This window comes from Pseudophryne corroboree, chromosome 4 (genome assembly GCF_028390025.1).
Source record: "Pseudophryne corroboree isolate aPseCor3 chromosome 4, aPseCor3.hap2, whole genome shotgun sequence".
Taxonomy (NCBI): Eukaryota; Metazoa; Chordata; class Amphibia; order Anura; family Myobatrachidae; genus Pseudophryne; species Pseudophryne corroboree.
The window spans coordinates 944,438,316-944,457,752 of NC_086447.1; the positions used below are offsets into that span (position 1 = coordinate 944,438,316).

Here is a 19,437-nt window from a genome sequence, read left to right on the forward strand (position 1 = left end):
CACTGCGCCAGCCATTCCCTCTGGGGGGGGACACTGCGCCAGCCATTCCCTCTGGGGGGGGACACTGCGCCAGCCATTCCCTCTGGGGGGGGACACTGCGCCAGCCATTCCCTCTGGGGGGGGACACTGCACCAGCCATTCCCTCTGGGGGGGGACACTGCACCAGCCATTCCCTCTGGGGGACACTGCGCCAGCCATTCCCTCTGGGTTAGAGCGTGGGACTTTCCATGGGCCGGCTGCAGAGCAGGACCAGGGCTCACACTACCCTACTAGACGATACGGCCCCTGCTCGGTACGCGGGTCACCTGAGAGCGGAGACTGAGGCACTACAGTCTGATAACAGAAATAAAACCTAGCTAAAAGCTCGTCAAGAAAGCGTCCTTTACTCCAGAGGCACCGAAAACAGGACTGAGGAGCTGCTGGAGGTGGGAGGTGCTAGAGGGGGAGGAGTTTAGTTTTTACTCTTTTAATGCCGAACTCCATGAGCCACACTCTACCCCAGATGTGAGGAGTAATGCAGTGCCCCCCCGCTGGACGCTGGAGGAAATGAACAGAGAGTACGGTCAGGAAGGATTGTGCTGTTCTCAGGTCCTGGCTGATAGCTGCATAATAACAATGACCTATCTGACAGCCCGTAGAACCTCCTCTCCCGCTGGGGTTAGGGAGATGGGGGGACATACAGCCGTAAGGTTTCAGCAAATGTCAGCTAGTCTGCACATACCAGCCATCCACAAGGCCCTCGTTGACAAACCAGGTGAGTTTGCGCTTGGACAGTACAGTGTTGTTGAGGTTCAGGCGACTGTACTCCCAGATGTACGGCTTACGGATTCCCAGAGCATCTATGATCCAGTAGAACTGCTCATCCCGGTCGTGATACTCCGTCGTCCGCAGAGCGTGCGTCACGCCCTCTAAGCTGTCCACGATGGGGCAGGCAAAGTCATATGTAGGGTAGATGCTGTAGGGGACACAATAGGGAACAACATGTACCAGGTTTCCCTGCACAGATTACAGGATGGCAATACTGCACTCTAGAAGTATATTATATGTAGGTGTTAGTGAGGTGACTGAGCAGGAGTCATTAGGTGTGTGTAATACGGATAGATGACATATATAACTGTGTGCGATTACACCGCGTATTACATGTGTCGCCATACTGCCAATCACTCGTCTTTCCCTGTAATAATGCCTAGTGTCGCATGGACTGGGTACACACTACACAAAGTGTGTTACCAGCGACATCGCACACGACGGGACCTGGCATCAGCAAATGCGGGCAGCGACGGAGCTGACATCCCCCGTCGGACCAGCATGTAGGGAGCACATAGTCAGCGACGTAGTAGGTACACACTAGACGATGTGCCCGATATGACGGTCTGATACGCCAGATCGGACATGTCTTCCAGTGTGCGCTCATAAGACGGAGCGGGAGTCATCAGTACATCCCAGACATAAAGGGGGGACGTTCTAGTGGCGACTGTAAGCCTGTGTCACAGGAATCCCGCACATCATGGAAAATCATATATAACTAATACATTACTCCGTGCTGCAGCACAATACACTGTACAGAGGCCGAACACTTTATTACTTAATAAAGGGGATTACATAGTAACAGTTTCTGAGGTCGAAAAAATAAGAATTTACTTACCGATAATTCTATTTCTCGTAGTCCGTAGTGGATGCTGGGGACTCCGTCAGGACCATGGGGAATAGCGGCTCCGCAGGAGACTGGGCACAAAAGTAAAGCTTTAGGACTATCTGGTGTGCACTGGCTCCTCCCTCTATGACCCTCCTCCAAGCCTCAGTTAGGATACTGTGCCCGGACGAGCGTACACAATAAGGAAGGATTTTGAATCCCGGGTAAGACTCATACCAGCCACACCAATCACACTGTATAACCTGTGATCTGAACCCAGTTAACAGCATGATAACAGAGGAGCCTCTGAAAAGATGGCTCACAACAATAATAACCCGATTTTTGTAACAATAACTATGTACAAGTATTGCAGACAATCCGCACTTGGGATGGGCGCCCAGCATCCACTACGGACTATGAGAAATAGAATTATCGGTAAGTAAATTCTTATTTTCTCTGACGTCCTAGTGGATGCTGGGGACTCCGTAAGGACCATGGGGATTATACCAAAGCTCCCAAACGGGCGGGAGAGTGCGGATGACTCTGCAGCACCAAATGAGAGAACTCCAGGTCCTCCTCAGCCAGGGTATCAAATTTGTAGAATTTTACAAACGTATTTGCTCCTGACCAAGTAGCTGCTCGGCAAAGTTGTAAAGCCGAGACCCCTCGGGCAGCCGCCCAAGATGAGCCCACCTTCCTTGTGGAATGGGCTTTTACAGACTTTGGCTGTGGCAGGCCTGCCACAGAATGTGCAAGCTGAATTGTACTACAAATCCAACGAGCAATAGTCTGCTTAGAAGCAGGAGCACCCAGCTTGTTGGGTGCATACAGGATAAACAGCGAGTCAGATTTTCTGACTCCAGCCGTCCTGGAAACATATTTTCAGGGCCCTGACTACGTCCAGCAACTTGGAGTCCTCCAAGTCCCTAGTAGCCGCAGGTACCACAATAGGCTGGTTCAAGTGAAACGCTGAAACCACCTTAGGGAGAAATTGAGGACGAGTCCTCAATTCTGCCCTGTCCGTATGAAAAATTAGGTAAGGGCTTTTATAGGATAAAGCCGCCAATTCTGAGACACGCCTGGCTGAAGCCAGGGCCAACAGCATTACCACTTTCCATGTGAGATATTTTAAGTCCACAGTGGTGAGTGGTTCAAACCAATGTGATTTTAGGAACCCCAAAACTACATTGAGATCCCAAGGTGCCACTGGAGGCACAAAAGGAGGCTGTATATGCAGTACTCCCTTGACAGACGTCTGAACTTCAGGAACTGAAGCCAGTTCTTTCTGGAAGAAAATCGACAGGGCCGAAATTTGAACCTCAATGGACCCTAATTTTAGGCCCATAGACAGCCCTGTTTGCAGGAAATGCAGGAAACGACCCAGTTGAAATTCCTCTGTAGGGGCCTTCCTGGCCTCGCACCACGCAACATATTTACGCCAAATACGGTGATAATGCTGTACGGTTACATTCTTCCTGGCTTTGATCAGGGTAGGGATGACTTCATCCGGAATGCCTTTTTCCTTCAGGATCCGGCGTTCAACCGCCATGCCGTCAAACGCAGCCGCGGTAAGTCTTGGAACAGACAGGGTCCCTGCTGGAGCAGGTCCTTTCTTAGAGGTAGAGGCCACGGGTCCTCTGTGAGCATCTCTTGAAGTTCCGGGTACCAAGTCCTTCTTGGCCAATCCGGAGCCACGAGTATAGTCCTTACTCCTCTCCTTCTTATGATTCTCAGTACCTTGGGTATGAGAGGCAGAGGAGGGAACACATACACTGACTGGTACACCCACGGTGTTACCAGAGCGTCCACAGCTATTGCCTGAGGGTCCCTTGACCTGGCGCAATACCTGTCTAGTTTTTTGTTGAGGCGGGACGCCATCATGTCCACCTTTGGTTTTTCCCAACGGTTCACAATCATGTGGAAGACTTCTGGGTGAAGTCCCCACTCTCCCGGGTGGAGGTCGTGTCTGCTGAGGAAGTCTGCTACCCAGTTGTCCACTCCCGGAATGAACACTGCTGACAGTGCTATCACATGATTTTCCGCCCAGCGAAGAATCCTTGCAACTTCTGCCATTGCCCTCCTGCTTCTTGTGCCGCCCTGTCTGTTTACGTGGGCGACTGCCGTGATGTTGTCTGACTGGATCAGCACCGGCTGACCTTGAAGCAGAGGTCTTGCTAGGCTTAGAGCATTGTAGATGGCCCTTAGCTCCAGGATATTTATGTGAAGTGATGTCTCCAGGCTTGACCACAAGCCCTGGAAATTTCTTCCCTGTGTGACTGCTCCCCAGCCTCTCAGGCTGGCATCCGTGGTCACCAGGACCCAGTCCTGAATGCCGAATCTGCGGCCCTCTTGAAGATGAGCACTCTGCAACCACCACAGGAGAGACACCCTTGTCCTTGGTGACAAGATTATCCGCTGATGCATCTGAAGATGCGACCCGGACCATTTGTCTAGCAGATCCCACTGGAAGGTTCTTGCGTGGAATCTGCCGAATGGGATTGCTTCGTAAGAAGCCACCATCTTTCCCAGGACCCTTGTGCATTGATGCACTGAGACTTGGCCTGGTTTTAGGAGATTTCTGACTAGTTCGGATAACTCCCTGGCTTTCTCCTCCGGGAGAAACACCTTTTTCTGGACTGTGTCCAGGATCATCCCTAGGAATAGAAGTCGTGTCGTCGGGATCAGCTGCGATTTTGGAATATTGAGAATCCAACCGTGCTGGCGCAGCACTATCTGAGATAGTGCTACTCCGACTTCCAACTGTTCCCTGGATCTTGCCCTTATCAGGAGATCGTCCAAGTAAGGGATAACTAAAACTCCCTTCCTTCGAAGGAGTATCATCATTTCGGCCATTACCTTGGTAAAGACCCGGGGTGCCGTGGACAATGCAAACGGCAGCGTCTGAAACGGATAGTGACAGTTCTGTACCACAAACCTGAGGTACCCTTGGTGAGAAGGGTAAATTGGGACATGTAGGTAAGCATCTTTGATGTCCAGAGACACCATATAGTCCCCTTCTTCCAGGTTTGCAATCACTGCTCTGAGTGACTCCATCTTGAATTTGAACCTTTGTATGTAAGTGTTCAAGGATTTTAGGTTTAAAATTGGTCTCACCGAGCCGTCCGGCTTCGGTACCACAAATAGTGTGGAATAGTACCCCTTTCCCTGTTGTAGGAGGGGTACCTTGATTATCACCTGCTGGGAATATAGCTTGTGAATGGCTTCCAATACTGCCTCCCTGTCTGAGGGAGACGTCGGTAAAGCAGACTTTAGAAAACGGCGAGGGGGAGACGTCTCGAATTCCAATTTGTACCCCTGAGATACCACCTGAAGGATCCAGGGGTCCACTTGCGAGTGGGCCCACTGCGCACTGAACTTCTTGAGACGGGCCCCCACCGTGCCTGAGTCCGCTTGTAAAGCCCCAGCGTCATGCTGAGGACTTTGCGGAGGCGGGAGAGGGCTTTTGTTCCTGGGAACTGGCTGTTTGTTGCAGCCTTTTTCCTCTCCCTCTGCCACGGGGCAGAAATGAGGCGCCTTTTGCCCGCTTGCCCTTATGGGGCCGAAAGGACTGCGCCTGATAATACGGCGTCTTCTTAGGTTGAGAAGCTACCTGGGGTAAAAATGTGGATTTTCCAGCAGTTGCCGTGGCTACCAGGTCTGATAGACCTACCCCAAATAACTCCTCCCCCTTATAAGGCAATACTTCCATGTGCCTTTTAGAATCCGCATCACCTAACCACTGCTGCGTCCATAAACCTCTTCTTGCAGAAATGGACAGCGCGCTAACTCTTGATGCCAGTCTGCAAATATCCCTCTGTGCATCACGCATATATAGAAATGCATCCTTCAAATGCTCTATAGTCAGTAATATACTGTCCCTATCTAGGGTATCAATATTTTCAGTCAGGGAATCAGACCACGCCAGGCCCACACTGCACATCCAGGCTGAGGCGATTGCTGGTCGCAGTATAACACCCGTGTGAGTGTATATACATTTTAGGATATTCTCCAGCTTTCTATCGGCAGGTTCCTTTAGGGTGGCCGTATCAGGAGAGGGCAGTGCTACCTGTTTAGACAAGCGTGTGAGCGCTTTATCCACCCTAGGGGGTGTTTCCCAACGTGCCCTATCCTCTGGCGTGAAAGGGTACGATGCCAATAACCTTTTAGGAATTATCAGTTTTTTTATCGGGGGAAACCCACGCCTCATCACACACTTCATTTAATTCCTCGGATACAGGAAAAACTACAGGCAGTTTTTTCTCACCAAACATAATACCCTATTTAGTGGTACTTGTAGTATCAGAGATATGCAATAAATTTTTCATTGCTTCAATCATGTAACGTGTGGCCCTAGTGGAAGTCACGTTTGTCTCCTCATCATCGACACTGGAGTCAGTATCCGTGTCTGTGTCTGCCATTTGAGGTAACGGGCGTTTTAAAGCCCCTGATGGCGTTTGAGACCCCTGGACAGGCACAAGCTGAGTAGCCGGCTGTCTCATGTCGTCAACTGTCTGTCGTAAAGAGCTGACACTGTCACGCAATTCCTTCCATAAGCTCATCCACTCAGGTGTCGACTCCCTAGGGGGTGACAACTCTATAATAAGCAATTGCTCCGCCTCCATCTCATTTTCCTCCTCAAACATGTCGACACAATCGTACCGACACACCGCGCACACACACAGGGAATGCTCTGATAGAGGACAGGACCCCACTAGCCCTTTGGGGAGACAGAGGGAGAGTATGCCAGCACACACCAGAGCGCTATATATAGACAGGAATACCACTATAAAATGTGCTTTTCCCTTTATAGCTGCTGTTAGTATCAAAACTGCGCCAAATTAGTGCCCCCCTCTCTTTTTTACCCTTTTCTGTAGTGCAGGACTGCAGGGGAGAGTCAGGGAGACGTCCTTCCAGCGGAGCTGTGATGGAAAATGGCGCCCGTGTGCTGAGGAGATAGGCTCCACCCCTTCTCGGCGGCCTTTTCTCCCGCTTTTTGGTGAGTTCTGGCAGGGGTTAAAATACATCCATATAGCCCTGGGGGTTATATGTGGTGTATTTATGCCAGCCAAGGTGTTTACATTGCTGCTCAGGGCGCCCCCCCCTAGCGCCCTGCACCCTCAGTGACCGAAGTGTGAAGTGTGCCTGAGTAACAATGGCGCACAGCTGCAGTGCTGTGCACTACCTTGTTGAAGACTGATGTCTTCTGCCGCCGATTTTTCCGGACCTCTTCTTGCTTCTGGCTCTGTAAGGGGGCCGGCGGCGCGGCTCTGGGACCGAGCTCCGAGGCTGGGCCTGTGTTCGGTCCCTCTGGAGCTAATGGTGTCCAGTAGCCTAAGAAGCCCAATCCACTCTGCACGCAGGTGAGTTCGCTTCTTCTCCCCTTAGTCCCTCGATGCAGTGAGCCTGTTGCCAGCAGGTCTCACTGAAAATAAAAAACCTAAAACTAAACTTTCACTAAGAAGCTCAGGAGAGCCCCTAGTGTGCACCCTTCTCGGCCGGGCACAAAAATCTAACTGAGGCTTGGAGGACGGTCATAGGGGTAGGAGCCAGTGCACACCAGGTAGTCCTAAAGCTTTACTTTTGTGCCCAGTCTCCTGCGGAGACGCTATTCCCCATGGTCCTTACGGAGTTCCCAGCATCCACTAGGACGTCAGAGAAAAGACAATTTGTCCATTCAACTTCAACCTATTTGTGGTCTCCGACGCTGGATTCATTTTAGGACTAATTTTATTTGTTGTGAATGTTGGCCATTCTGTTTATTGCTTTTTTCTTTTTTTTTTTAAACTAGAGTGCGTGATTTGCCCACCGTAACCCTGAATATCCTTATCCGTTAGGAATTTATCTAGCCCATTCTTAAAAGTAGTGACGAGTCCGCCATTATAACTGAATCAGGCAGGGAATTCCAAATATGTATTGTCCTTACTGTGAAGAATCCTTTCCGTCTCTGGGTGCGAAATCTCTCCTCTAACCTGAGCGAGTAACCACGTGTTCTCTGTGATGATCTTACCAAAAACAGATCCCCTGCTAGCTCTGTGTATTGTCCCCTTATATATTTGTAAATGTTAATCATGTCCCCTCTTACTCTCCTTTTCCAGTGTAAACATGCCTAGCCTTGCAAGCCTTTCCTCGTATTCTAGCATCTCCATCCCCTTAATCAATTTGGTCGCCCGTCTGTGAACCTTTTCTAGTTCCAGGATATCCTTTTTGTAGTATGGTGCACATAGTTGTGCACAGTATTCAAGATGAGGCCTCACTAGTGATTTATAATAAGATTTTACTTACCGATAAATCTATTTCTCATAGTCCGTAGTGGATGCTGGGGACTCCGTCAGGACCATGGGGAATAGCGGCTCCGCAGGAGACAGGGCACAAAAGCAAGCTTTTAGGATCACATGGTGTGTACTGGCTCCTCCCCCTATGACCCTCCTCCAAGCCTCAGTTAGGTACTGTGCCCGGACGAGCGTACACAATAAGGAAGGATCTTGAATCCCGGGTAAGACTCATACCAGCCACACCAATCACACCGTACAACTTGTGATCTGAACCCAGTTAACAGTATGATAACAATGAAGTAGCCTCTAAAAAAGATGGCTCACAACAATAATAACCCGATTTTTTTGTAACAATAACTATGTACAAGTAATGCAGACAATCCGCACTTGGGATGGGCGCCCAGCATCCACTACGGACTATGAGAAATAGATTTATCGGTAAGTAAAATCTTATTTTCTCTAACGTCCTAGTGGATGCTGGGGACTCCGTCAGGACCATGGGGATTATACCAAAGCTCCCAAACGGGCGGGAGAGTGCGGATGACTCTGCAGCACCGAATGAGAGAACTCCAGGGCCTCCTCAGCCAGGGTATCAAATTTGTAGAATTTAGCAAACGTGTTTGCCCCTGACCAAGTAGCTGCTCGGCAAAGTTGTAAAGCCGAGACCCCTCGGGCAGCCGCCCAAGATGAGCCCACCTTCCTTGTGGAATGGGCATTTACAGATTTTGGCTGTGGCAGGCCTGCCACAGAATGTGCAAGCTGAATTGTACTACAAATCCAACGAGCAATAGTCTGCTTAGAAGCAGGAGCACCCAGCTTTTTGGGTGCCTACAATATAAACAGCAAGTCAGACTTTCTGACTCCAGCCGTCCTGGAATTATATATATATATATATATATATATTTTCAGGGCCCTGACAACGTCTAGCAACTTGGAGTCCTCCAAGTCCCTAGTAGCCGCAGGCACCACAATAGGTTGTTTCAGGTGAAACGCTGACACCACCTTAGGAAGAAACTGGGGACGAGTCCGCAGTTCTGCCCTGTCCGAATGGAAAATCAAATATGGGCTTTTGTAAGACAAAGCCGCCAATTTTGACAATCGCCTGGCCGAGGCCAGGGCCAACAGCATGGTCACTTTCCATGTGAGATATTTCAAATCCACAGATTTGAGTGGTTCAAACCAATATGATTTGAGGAATCCCAACACTACGTTGAGATCCCACGGTGCCACTGGAGGCACACAAGGGCTGTATATGCAATACTCCCTTGACAAACGTCTGGACTTCAGGAACTGAAGCCAATTCTTTCTGGAAGAAAATCTATAGGGCCGAAACTTGAACCTTAATGGACCCCAATTTGAGGCTCATAGACACTCCTGTTTGCAGGAAGTGCAGAAATCGACCTAGTTGAAATTTTTTCGTGGGGCCCTCCTGGCCTCACCCACGCAACATATTTTTACCACATGTGGTGATAACGTTGTGCGGTCACCTCCTTCCTGGCTTTGACCAGGGTAGGTATGACCTCTTCCGGAATGCCTTTTCCCTTAGGATCCGGCGTTCAAACCGCCATGCCGTCAAACGCAGTCGCGGTAAGTCTTGGAACAGACAAGGTCCCTGCTGGAGCAGGTCCTTTCTTAAAGGCCGATACCACGGTTCCTCTTGGAACAGACATGGTACTTGCTGAAAGCAAATCCCTTCTTAGCTCCCGAGGCCATTAGTCCTCTGTGAGCATCTCTTGAAGTTCCGGTTACCAAGTCCCTCTTGGCCAATCCGGAGCCACGAGTATAGTTCTTACTCCTCTATGTCTTATAATTCTCAATACCTTGGTTATGAGAAGCAGAGAAGGGAACACATACACCGACTGTTACACCCACGGTGTTACCAGGACGTCCACAGCTATCGCCTGAAGGTCTCGTGACCTGGCGCAATACCTGTCCCATTTTTTTGTTCGGGCGGGACGCCATCATGTCCACCTTTGGTCTTTCCCAACGGTTCACAATCATGTGGAAAACTTCCCGATGAAGTTCCCACTCTCCCGGGTGGAGGTCGTGCCTGCTGAGGAAGTCTGCTTCCCAGTCGTCCACTCCCGGAATGAACACTGCTGACAGTGCTATCACATGATTTTCCGCCTAGCGAAAAATCCTTGCAGTTTTGCCACTGCCCTCCTGCTTCTTGTGCCGCCCTTTCTGTTTACGTGGGCGACTGCCGTGATGTTATCCCACTGGATCAATACCGGCTGACCTTGAAGCAGAGGTCTTGCTAAGCTTAGAGCATTATAAATTTGCTCTTAGCTCCAGTATATTTATGTGGAGAGAATTCTCCAGACTTGATCACACTCCTTGTGTGACTGCTCCCCAGCCTCTCAGGCTGGCCTCCGTGGTCACGAGCATCCAATCCTGAATGCCGAATCTGCGGCCCTCTAGAAGATGAGCACTCTGTAATCACCACAGGAGAGACACCCTTGTCCTTGGATATAGGGTTATCCGCTGATGCATCTGAAGATGCGATCCGGACCATTTGTCCAGCAGATCCCACTGAAGAGTTCTTGCGTGAAATCTGCCGAATGGAAGCGCTTCGTAATAAGCCACCATTTTTACCAGGACTCTTGTGCAATGATGCACTGACACTTTTCCTGGTTTTAGGAGAATCCCGATTAGCTCGGATAACTCCCTGGCTTTCTCCTCTGGGAGAAACACCTTTTCCTGGACTGTGTCCAGAATCATCCCTAGGACCAGCAGACGTGTCGTCGGAACAACTGCGGTTTTGGAATATTTAGAATCCACCCGTGCTGTCGTAGAACTACTTGAGATAGTGCTACTCCGACCTCCAACTGTTCTCTGGACCTTGTTCTTATCAGGAGGTCGTCCATTTTCTTTGAAGACGAATCCTCCTTTCGGTCATTACCTTGGTAAGGACCCGGGGTGCCTTGGACAATCCAACGGCATCGTCTTGAAACTGATAGTGACAGTTCTGTACCACGAACCTGAGGTACCCTTGGTGAGAAAAGGCAAATTTTGGGACATGGAGGTAAGCATCCCTGATGTCCCGGGACACCATATAGTCCCCTTCTTTGCTATCACTGCTCTGAGTGACTCCATCTGGATTTGAACCCTTGTAAGTGTTCAAATTTTTCAGATTTAGAATAGGTCTCACCTAGCCTTCAGTACCACCATATAGTGTGGAGTAATACCCCTTTCCTTGTTGTCGGAGGGGTAAATTTATTATCACCTGCTGGGAATACAGCTTGTGAATTGTTTTCAATACTGCCTCCCTGTCGGAGGGAGACATTGGTACAGCAGACTACAGGAACCTGCGAGGGGGGAAACCTCTCGACATTCCAATCTGTACCCCTTGGATACTACTTGTAGGATCCAGGGGTCCTGTACAGTCCCAGCGTCATGCTGAGAACTTGGTAGAAGCGGTGGAGGGCTTCTGTTCCTGGGAATGGGCTGCCTGCTGCAGTCTTCTTCCCTTTCCTCTATCCCTGGGCAGATATGACTCTTATAGGGACGAAAGGACTGAGGCTGAAAAGACGGTGTCTTTTTCTGCAGAGATGTGACTTAGGGTAAAAAACGGTGGATTTTCCAGCAGTTGCCCTGGCCACCAGGTCCCATGGACCGACCCCAAATAACTCCTCCCCTTTATACGGCAATACATCTTTGTGCCGTTTGGAATCTGCATCACCTGACCACTGTCGTGTCCATAAACATCTTCTTGCAGATATGGACATCGCATTTACTCTTGATGCCAGAGTGCAAATATCCCTCTGCGCATCTCGCATATATAGAAATGCATCCTTTAAATGCTCTATAGTCAATAAAATACTGTCCCTGTCAAAGGTATCAATATTTTTAGTCAGGGAATCCGACCAAGCCACCTCAGCTCTGCACATCCAGGCTGAGGCGATCGCTGGTCGCAGTATAACACCAGCATGTGTGTGTATACTTTTTAGGATATTTTTCAGCCTCCTATCAGCTGGCTCCTTAAGTACGGCCCTACCGTAGATGGTACCGCCACTTGTTCTGATAAGCGTGTGAGCGCCTTATCCACCCTGAGGGGTGTTTCCCACCACGCCTTAACTTCTGGCGGGAAAGGGTATACCGCCAATAATTTTCTATCGGGGGAAACCCACGCATCATCACACACTTCATTTAATTTATCTGATTCAGGAAAAACTACAGGTAGTTTTTTCACCTCACACATAATACCCTTTTTTGTGGTACTTGGAGTATCAGAAATATGTAACACCTCCTTCATTGCCCTTAACGTGTGGCCCTAAAAGAAAATACGTTTGTTTCTTCACCGTCGACACTGAAATCAGTGTCCGTGTCTGGGTCTGTGTCGACCGACTGAGGTAAATGGGCATTTTACAGCCCCTGACGGTGTTTGAGACGCCTGGACAGATACTAATTTGTTCGCCGGCCCTCTCATGTCGTCAACCGGCTTGCAGCGTGTTGACATTGTCACGTAATTTCCATAAATAAGCCATCCATTCCGGTGTCGACTCCCTAGAGAGTGACATCACCATTACAGGCAATTTGCTCCGCCTCCTCACCAATATTTTCCTCATACATGTCGACACACACGTACCGACATATAGCACACACATAGGGAATGCTCTGATAGAGGACAGGACCCACTAGCCCTTTGGGGAGACAGAGGGAGAGTTTGCCAGCACACACCAAAACGCTATAATTATCCAGGGACAACCTTTATATAAGTGTTCCTCCCTTATAGCATTTTAAATAAGAATTTACTTACCGATAATTCTATTTCTCGGAGTCCGTAGTGGATGCTGGGGTTCCTGAAAGGACCATGGGGAATAGCGGCTCCGCAGGAGACAGGGCACAAAAGTAAAGCTTTCCGATCAGGTGGTGTGCACTGGCTCCTCCCCCTATGACCCTCCTCCAAGCCAGTTAGGTACTGTGCCCGGACGAGCGTACACAATAAGGGAGGAATTTTGAATCCCGGGTAAGACTCATACCAGCCACACCAATCACACCGTACAACTTGTGATCTAAACCCAGTTAACAGTATGATAACAGCGGAGCCTCTGAAAAGATGGCTCACAACAATAATAACCCGATTTTTGTAACTATGTACAAGTATTGCAGATAATCCGCACTTGGGATGGGCGCCCAGCATCCACTACGGACTCCGAGAAATAGAATTATCGGTAAGTAAATTCTTATTTTCTCTATCGTCCTAGTGGATGCTGGGGTTCCTGAAAGGACCATGGGGATTATACCAAAGCTCCCAAACGGGCGGGAGAGTGCGGATGACTCTGCAGCTCCGAATGAGAGAACTCCAGGTCCTCCTTAGCCAGGGTATCAAATTTGTAGAATTTAGCAAACGTGTTTGCCCCTGACCAAGTAGCTGCTCGGCAAAGTTGTAAAGCCGAGACCCCTCGGGCAGCCGCCCAAGATGAGCCCACCTTCCTTGTGGAATGGGCATTTACAGATTTTGGCTGTGGCAGGCCTGCCACAGAATGTGCAAGCTGAATTGTATTACACATCCAACTAGCAATAGTCTGCTTAGAAGCAAGAGCACCCAGTTTGTTGGGTGCATACAGGATAACAGCAAGTCAGTTTTCCTGACTCCAGCCGTCCTGGAACATATTTTCAGGGCCCTGACAACATCTAGCAACTTGGAGTCCTCCAAGTCCCTAGTAGGTGCAAGGCACCACAATAAGCTGGTTCAGGTGAAACACTGACACCACCTTAGGGAGAGAACTGGGGACGAGTCCGCAGCTCTGCCCTGTCCGAATGGACAAACAGATATGGGCTTTTTTGAGAAAAAACCACCAATTTGACACTCGCCTGGTCCAGGCCAGGGCCAAGAGCATGGTCACTTTTCATGTGAGATGCTTCAAATCCACAGATTTGACTGGTTTTAAACCAATGTGATTTGAGGAATCCCAGAACTACGTTGAGATCCCACAGTGCCACTGGAGGCACAAAAGGGGGTTGTATATGCAATACTCCCTTGACAAACTTCTGGACTTCAGGAACTGAAGCCAATTCTTTCTGGAAGAAAATCGACAGGGCCAAAATTTGAACCTTAATGGACCCCAATTTGAGGCCCATAGACACTCCTGTTTGCAGGAAATGCAGGAAACGACCGAGGTGAAATTTCTTTGTGGGGCCTTCCTGGCCTCACACCACGCAACATATTTTCGCCACATGTGGTGATAATGTTGTGCGGTCACCTCCTTTCTGGCTTTGACCAGGGTAGGAATGACCTCTTCCGGAATGCCTTTTTCCTTTAGGATCCGGCTTTCCACCGCCATGCCGACAAACGCAGCTGCGGTAAGTCTTGGAACAGACATGGTACTTGCTGAAGCAAGTCCCTTCTTAGCGGCAGAGGCCATAAGACCTCTGTAAGCATCTCTTGAAGTTCCGGGTACCAAGTCCTTCTTGGCCAATCCGGAGCCATGAGTATAGTTCTTACTCCTCTACGTCTTATAATTCTCAGCACCTTAGGTATGAGAAGCAGAGGAGGGAACACATACACCGACTGGTACACCCACGGTGTTACCAGAACGTCCACAGCTATTGCCTGAGGGTCTCTTGACCTGGCGCAATACCTGTCCCGTTTTTTGTTCAGACGGGACGCCATCATGTCCACCTTTGGTATTTCCCAACGGTTTACAATCATGTGGAAAAAACTTCCCGATGAAGTTTCCACTCTCCCGGGTGGAGGTCGTGCCTGCTGAGGAAGTCTGCTTCCCAGTTTCCATTCCCGGGATGAAACACTGCTGACAGTGCTATCACATGATTTTCCGCCCAGCGAAAAGTCCTTGCAGTTTTTGCCATTGCCCTCCTGCTTCTTGTGTCGCCCTGTCTGTTTACGTGGGCGACTGCCGTGATGTTTTTCCCACTGGATCAATACCGGCTGACCTTGAAGCAGAGGTCTTGCTAAGCTTAGAGCATTATAAATTTACCCTTAGCTCCAGTATATTTATGTGGAGAAAAGTCTCCAGACTTGATCACACTCCCTGGAAATTTTTTCCTTGTGTGACTGCTCCCCAGCCTCTCGGGCAGGGCTCCGTGGTCACCAGCATCCAATCCTGAATGCCGAATCTGCGGCCCTCTAGAAGATGAGCACTCTATAACCACCACAGGAGAGACACCCTTGTCCTTGGATATAGGGTTATCCGCTGATGCATCTGAAGATGCGATCCGGACCATTTGTCCAGCAGATCCCACTGAAAAGTTCTTGCGTGAAATCTGCCGAATGGAATTGCTTCGTAGGAAGCCACCATTTTTACCAGGACCCTTGTGCAATGATGCACTGTTTTTAGGAGGTTCCTGACTAGCTCGGATAACTCCCTGGCTTTCTCTTCCGGGAGAAACACCTTTTTCTGGACTGTGTCCAGAATCATCCCTAGGCACAGCAGACGTGTCGTCGGGATCAGCTGCGATTTTGGAATATTTAGAATCCACCCGTGCTGTTGTAGCAGTATCCGAGATAGTGCTACTCCGACCTCCAACTGTTCCCTGGACTATGCCCTTATCAGGAGATCGTCCAAGTAAGGGATAATTAAGTCGCCTTTTCTTCGAAGAAGAATCATCATTTCGGCCATTACCTTGGTAAAGACCCGGGGTGCCGTGGACAATCCAAACGGCAGCGTCTGAAACTGATAGTGACAGTTCTGCACCACGAACCTGAGGTACCCTTAGTGAGAAGGGCAAATTTGGGACATAGAGGTAAGCATCCCTGATGTCCCGGGACACTATATAGTCCCCTTCTTCCTGGTTCGTTATCACTGCTCTGAGTGACTCCATCTTGATTTGAACCTTTGTAAGTGTTCAAAAAATTTTTTAGAATAAGTCTCACCTAGCCTTCTGGCTTCAGTACCACAATATAGTGTGGAATAATACCCCTTTTCTTGTAGTAGGAGGGGTAATTTAATTATCACCTGCTGGGAATACAGCTTGTGAATTTTTTCCCATACTGCCTCCTTGTCGGAGGGAGACCTTGGTAAAGCAGACTTCAGGAGCCTGCGAAGGGGAAACGTCTCGACATTCCAATCTGTACCCCTGGGATACTACTTGTAGGATCCAGGGGTCCTGTACGGTCTCAGCGCCATGCTGAGAACTTGTCAGAAGCGGTGGAACGCTTCTGTTCCTGGGAATGGGCTGCCTGCTGCAGTCTTCTTCCCTTTCCTCTATCCCTGGGCAGATATGATCTTATAGGGACGAAAGGACTGAGGCTGAAAAGACGGTGTCTTTTTCTGCAGAGATGTGACTTAGGGTAAAAACGGTGGATTTTCCAGCAGTTGCCGTGGCCACCAGGTCCGATGGACCGACCCCAAATAACTCCTCTTCCTTTATACGGCAATACACCTTTGTGCCGTTTGGAATCTGCATCACCTGACCACTGTCGTGTCCATAACATCTTCTGGCAGTTATGGACATCGCATTTACTCTTGATGCCAGAGTGCAAATATCCCTCTGTGCATCTCGCATATATAGAAATACATCCTTTAAATGCTCTATAGTCAATAAAATACTGTCCCTGTCAAGGGTATCAATATTTTTAGTCAGGGAATCCGACCAAGCCACCCCAGCTCTGCACATCCAGGCTGAGGCGATCGCTGGTCGCAGTATAACACCAGTATGTGTGTATATACTTTTTATGATATTTTCCAGCCTCCTGTCAGCTGGTCCTTGAGGACGGCCCTATCTATAGACGGTACCGCCACTTGTTTTGATAAGCGTGTGAGCGCCTTATCCACCCTAAGGGGTGTTTCCCAACGCGCCCTAACTTCTGGCGGGAAAGGGTATACCGCCCATAATTTTCTATCGGGGGGAACCCACGCATCATCACACACTTTATTTAATTTATCTGATTCAGGAAAAACTATGGTAGTTTTTTCACATCCCACATAATACCCTCTTTTGTGGTACTTGTAGTATCAGAAATATGTAACACCTCCTTCATTGCCTTTAACGTGTGGCCCTAATAAGGAATACGTTTGTTTATTCACCGTCGACACTGGATTCAGTGTCCCTGTCTGTGTCTGTGTCGACCGACTAAAGTAAACGGGCGTTTTAAAACCCCTGACGGTGTTTTTGAGACGTCTGGACCGGTACTAATTGTTTGTCGGCCGTCTCATGTCGTCAACCGACCTTGCAGCGTGTTGACATTATCACGTAATTCCCTAAATAAGCCATCCATTCCGGTGTCGACTCCCTAGAGAGTGACATCACCATTACAGGCAATTGCTCCGCCTCCTCACCAACATCGTCCTCCTACATGTCGACACACACGTACCGACACACAGCACACACACAGGGAATGCTCTGATAGAGGACAGGACCCACTAGCCCTTTGGAGAGACAGAGGGAGAGTTTGCCAGCACACACCAAAAACGCTATAATTATATAGGGACAACCTTATATAAGTGTTTTCCCTTATAGCATCTTTTTTATATATTTCTAACGCCAAATTAGTGCCCCCCCTCTCTGTTTTAACCCTGTTTCTGTAGTGCAGTGCAGGGGAGAGCCTGGGAGCCTTCCCTCCAGCCTTTCTGTGAGGGAAAATGGCGCTGTGTGCTGAGGAGATAGGCCCCGCCCCTTTTTCGGCGGCCTCGTCTCCCGCTCTTAACGGATTCTGGCAGGGGTTAAAATAAGATTTTACTTACCGATAAATCTATTTCTCGGAGTCCGTAGTGGATGCTGGGGTTCCTGAAAGGACCATGGGGAATAGCGGCTCCGCAGGAGACAGGGCACAAAAAGTAAAGCTTTTTCAGATCAGGTGGTGTGCACTGGCTCCTCCCCCTATGACCCTCCTCCAGACTCCAGTTAGGTACTGTGCCCGGACGAGCGTACACAATAAGGGAGGATTTTGAATCCCGGGTAAGACTCATACCAGCCACACCAATCACACCGTACAACCTGTGATCTAAACCCAGTTAACAGTATGATAACAGCGGAGCCTCTGAAAGATGGCTTCCTTCAACAATAACCCGAATTAGTTAACAATAACTATGTACAATTTATGCAGATAATCCGCACTTGGGATGGGCGCCCAGCATCCACTACGGACTCCGAGAAATAGATTTATCGGTAAGTAAAATCTTATTTTCTCTATCGTCCTAGTGGATGCTGGGGTTCCTGAAAGGACCATGGGGATTATACCAAAGCTCCCAAACGGGCGGGAGAGTGCGGATGACTCTGCAGCACCGAATGAGAGAACTCCAGGTCCTCCTTAGCCAGGGTATCAAATTTGTAGAATTTTACAAACGTGTTCTCCCCTGACCACGTAGCTGCTCGGCAAAGTTGTAATGCCGAGACCCCTCGGGCAGCCGCCCAAGATGAGCCCACCTTCCTTGTGGAGTGGGCCTTTACAGATTTAGGCTGTGGCAGGCCTGCCACAGAATGTGCAAGTTGGATTGTGCTACAGATCCAACGAGTAATCGTCTGCTTAGACGCAGGAGCACCCATCTTGTTGGGTGCATACAATATAAACAACGAGTCAGATTTTCTGACTCCAGCTGTCCTTGCAATATATATTTTTAATGCTCTGACAACGTCCAGTAACTTGGAGTCCTCCAAGTCACTTGTAGCCGCAGGCACTACAATAGGCTGGTTCAGATGAAATGCTGACACCACCTTAGGGAGAAAATGCGGACGAGTCCGCAGTTCTGCCCTGTCCGAATGGAAAATCAGATATGGGCTTTTGTAAGATAAAGCTGCCAATTCTGATACTCTCCTGGCAGAAGCCAGGGCTAGAAGCATGGTCACTTTCCAAGTGAGATATTTCAAATCCACCTTATTTAGTGGTTCAAACCAATGAGATTTTAGAAAGTCCAAAACCACATTGAGATCCCACGGTGCCACTGGAGGCACCACAGGAGGCTGTATATGTAGCACTCCCTTAACAAAGGTCTGGACTTCAGGGACTGAAGCCAATTCTTTTTGAAAGAAAATCGACAGGGCCGAAATTTGAACCTTAATAGATCCCAATTTGAGACCCATAGACAATCCTGATTGCAGGAAATGTAGGAATCGACCCAGTTGAAATTCCTCCGTCGGAGCACTCCGATCTTCGCACCACGCAACATATTTTCGCCAAATTCGGTGATAATGTTGCACGGTTACTTCCTTCCTTGCTTTAATCAAAGTAGGAATGACTTCTTCCGGCATGCCTTTTTCCTTTAGGATCCGGCGTTCAACCGCCATGCCGTCAAACGCAGCCGCGGTAAGTCTTGAAACAGACAGGGACCCTGCTGAAGCAAGTCCCTCCTTAGAGGTAGAGGCCACGGATCTTCCGTGATCATCTCTTGAAGTTCCGGGTACCAAGTCCTTCTTGGCCAATCCGGAACCACTAGTATCGTTCTTACGCCTCTTTGCCGTATAATTCTCAATACTTTTGGTATGAGAGGCAGAGGAGGAAACACATACACCGACTGGTACACCCAAGGCGTTACCAGCGCGTCCACAGCTATTGCCTGCGGATCTCTTGACCTGGCGCAATACCTGTCCAGTTTTTTGTTGAGGCGAGACGCCATCATGTCCACCATTGGT

The 19,437-nt window shown here is 49.1% G+C and overlaps 1 protein-coding gene across 5 annotated transcripts in view; it reads right to left on the reverse strand.

Annotated features, from left to right (window-relative positions):
* The window catches only part of EPRS1 (glutamyl-prolyl-tRNA synthetase 1), a 362,185-nt gene that overhangs the window by 286,961 nt on the left and 55,787 nt on the right, over positions 1 to 19,437 (reverse strand). For all 5 annotated transcript variants that reach the window (XM_063919127.1, XM_063919126.1, XM_063919129.1 and 2 more), the window contains one exon: positions 722 to 955. In XM_063919127.1, the coding sequence (XP_063775197.1) occupies positions 722 to 955 (234 nt within the window). The remainder of the gene's footprint in view (positions 1 to 721; positions 956 to 19,437) is intronic.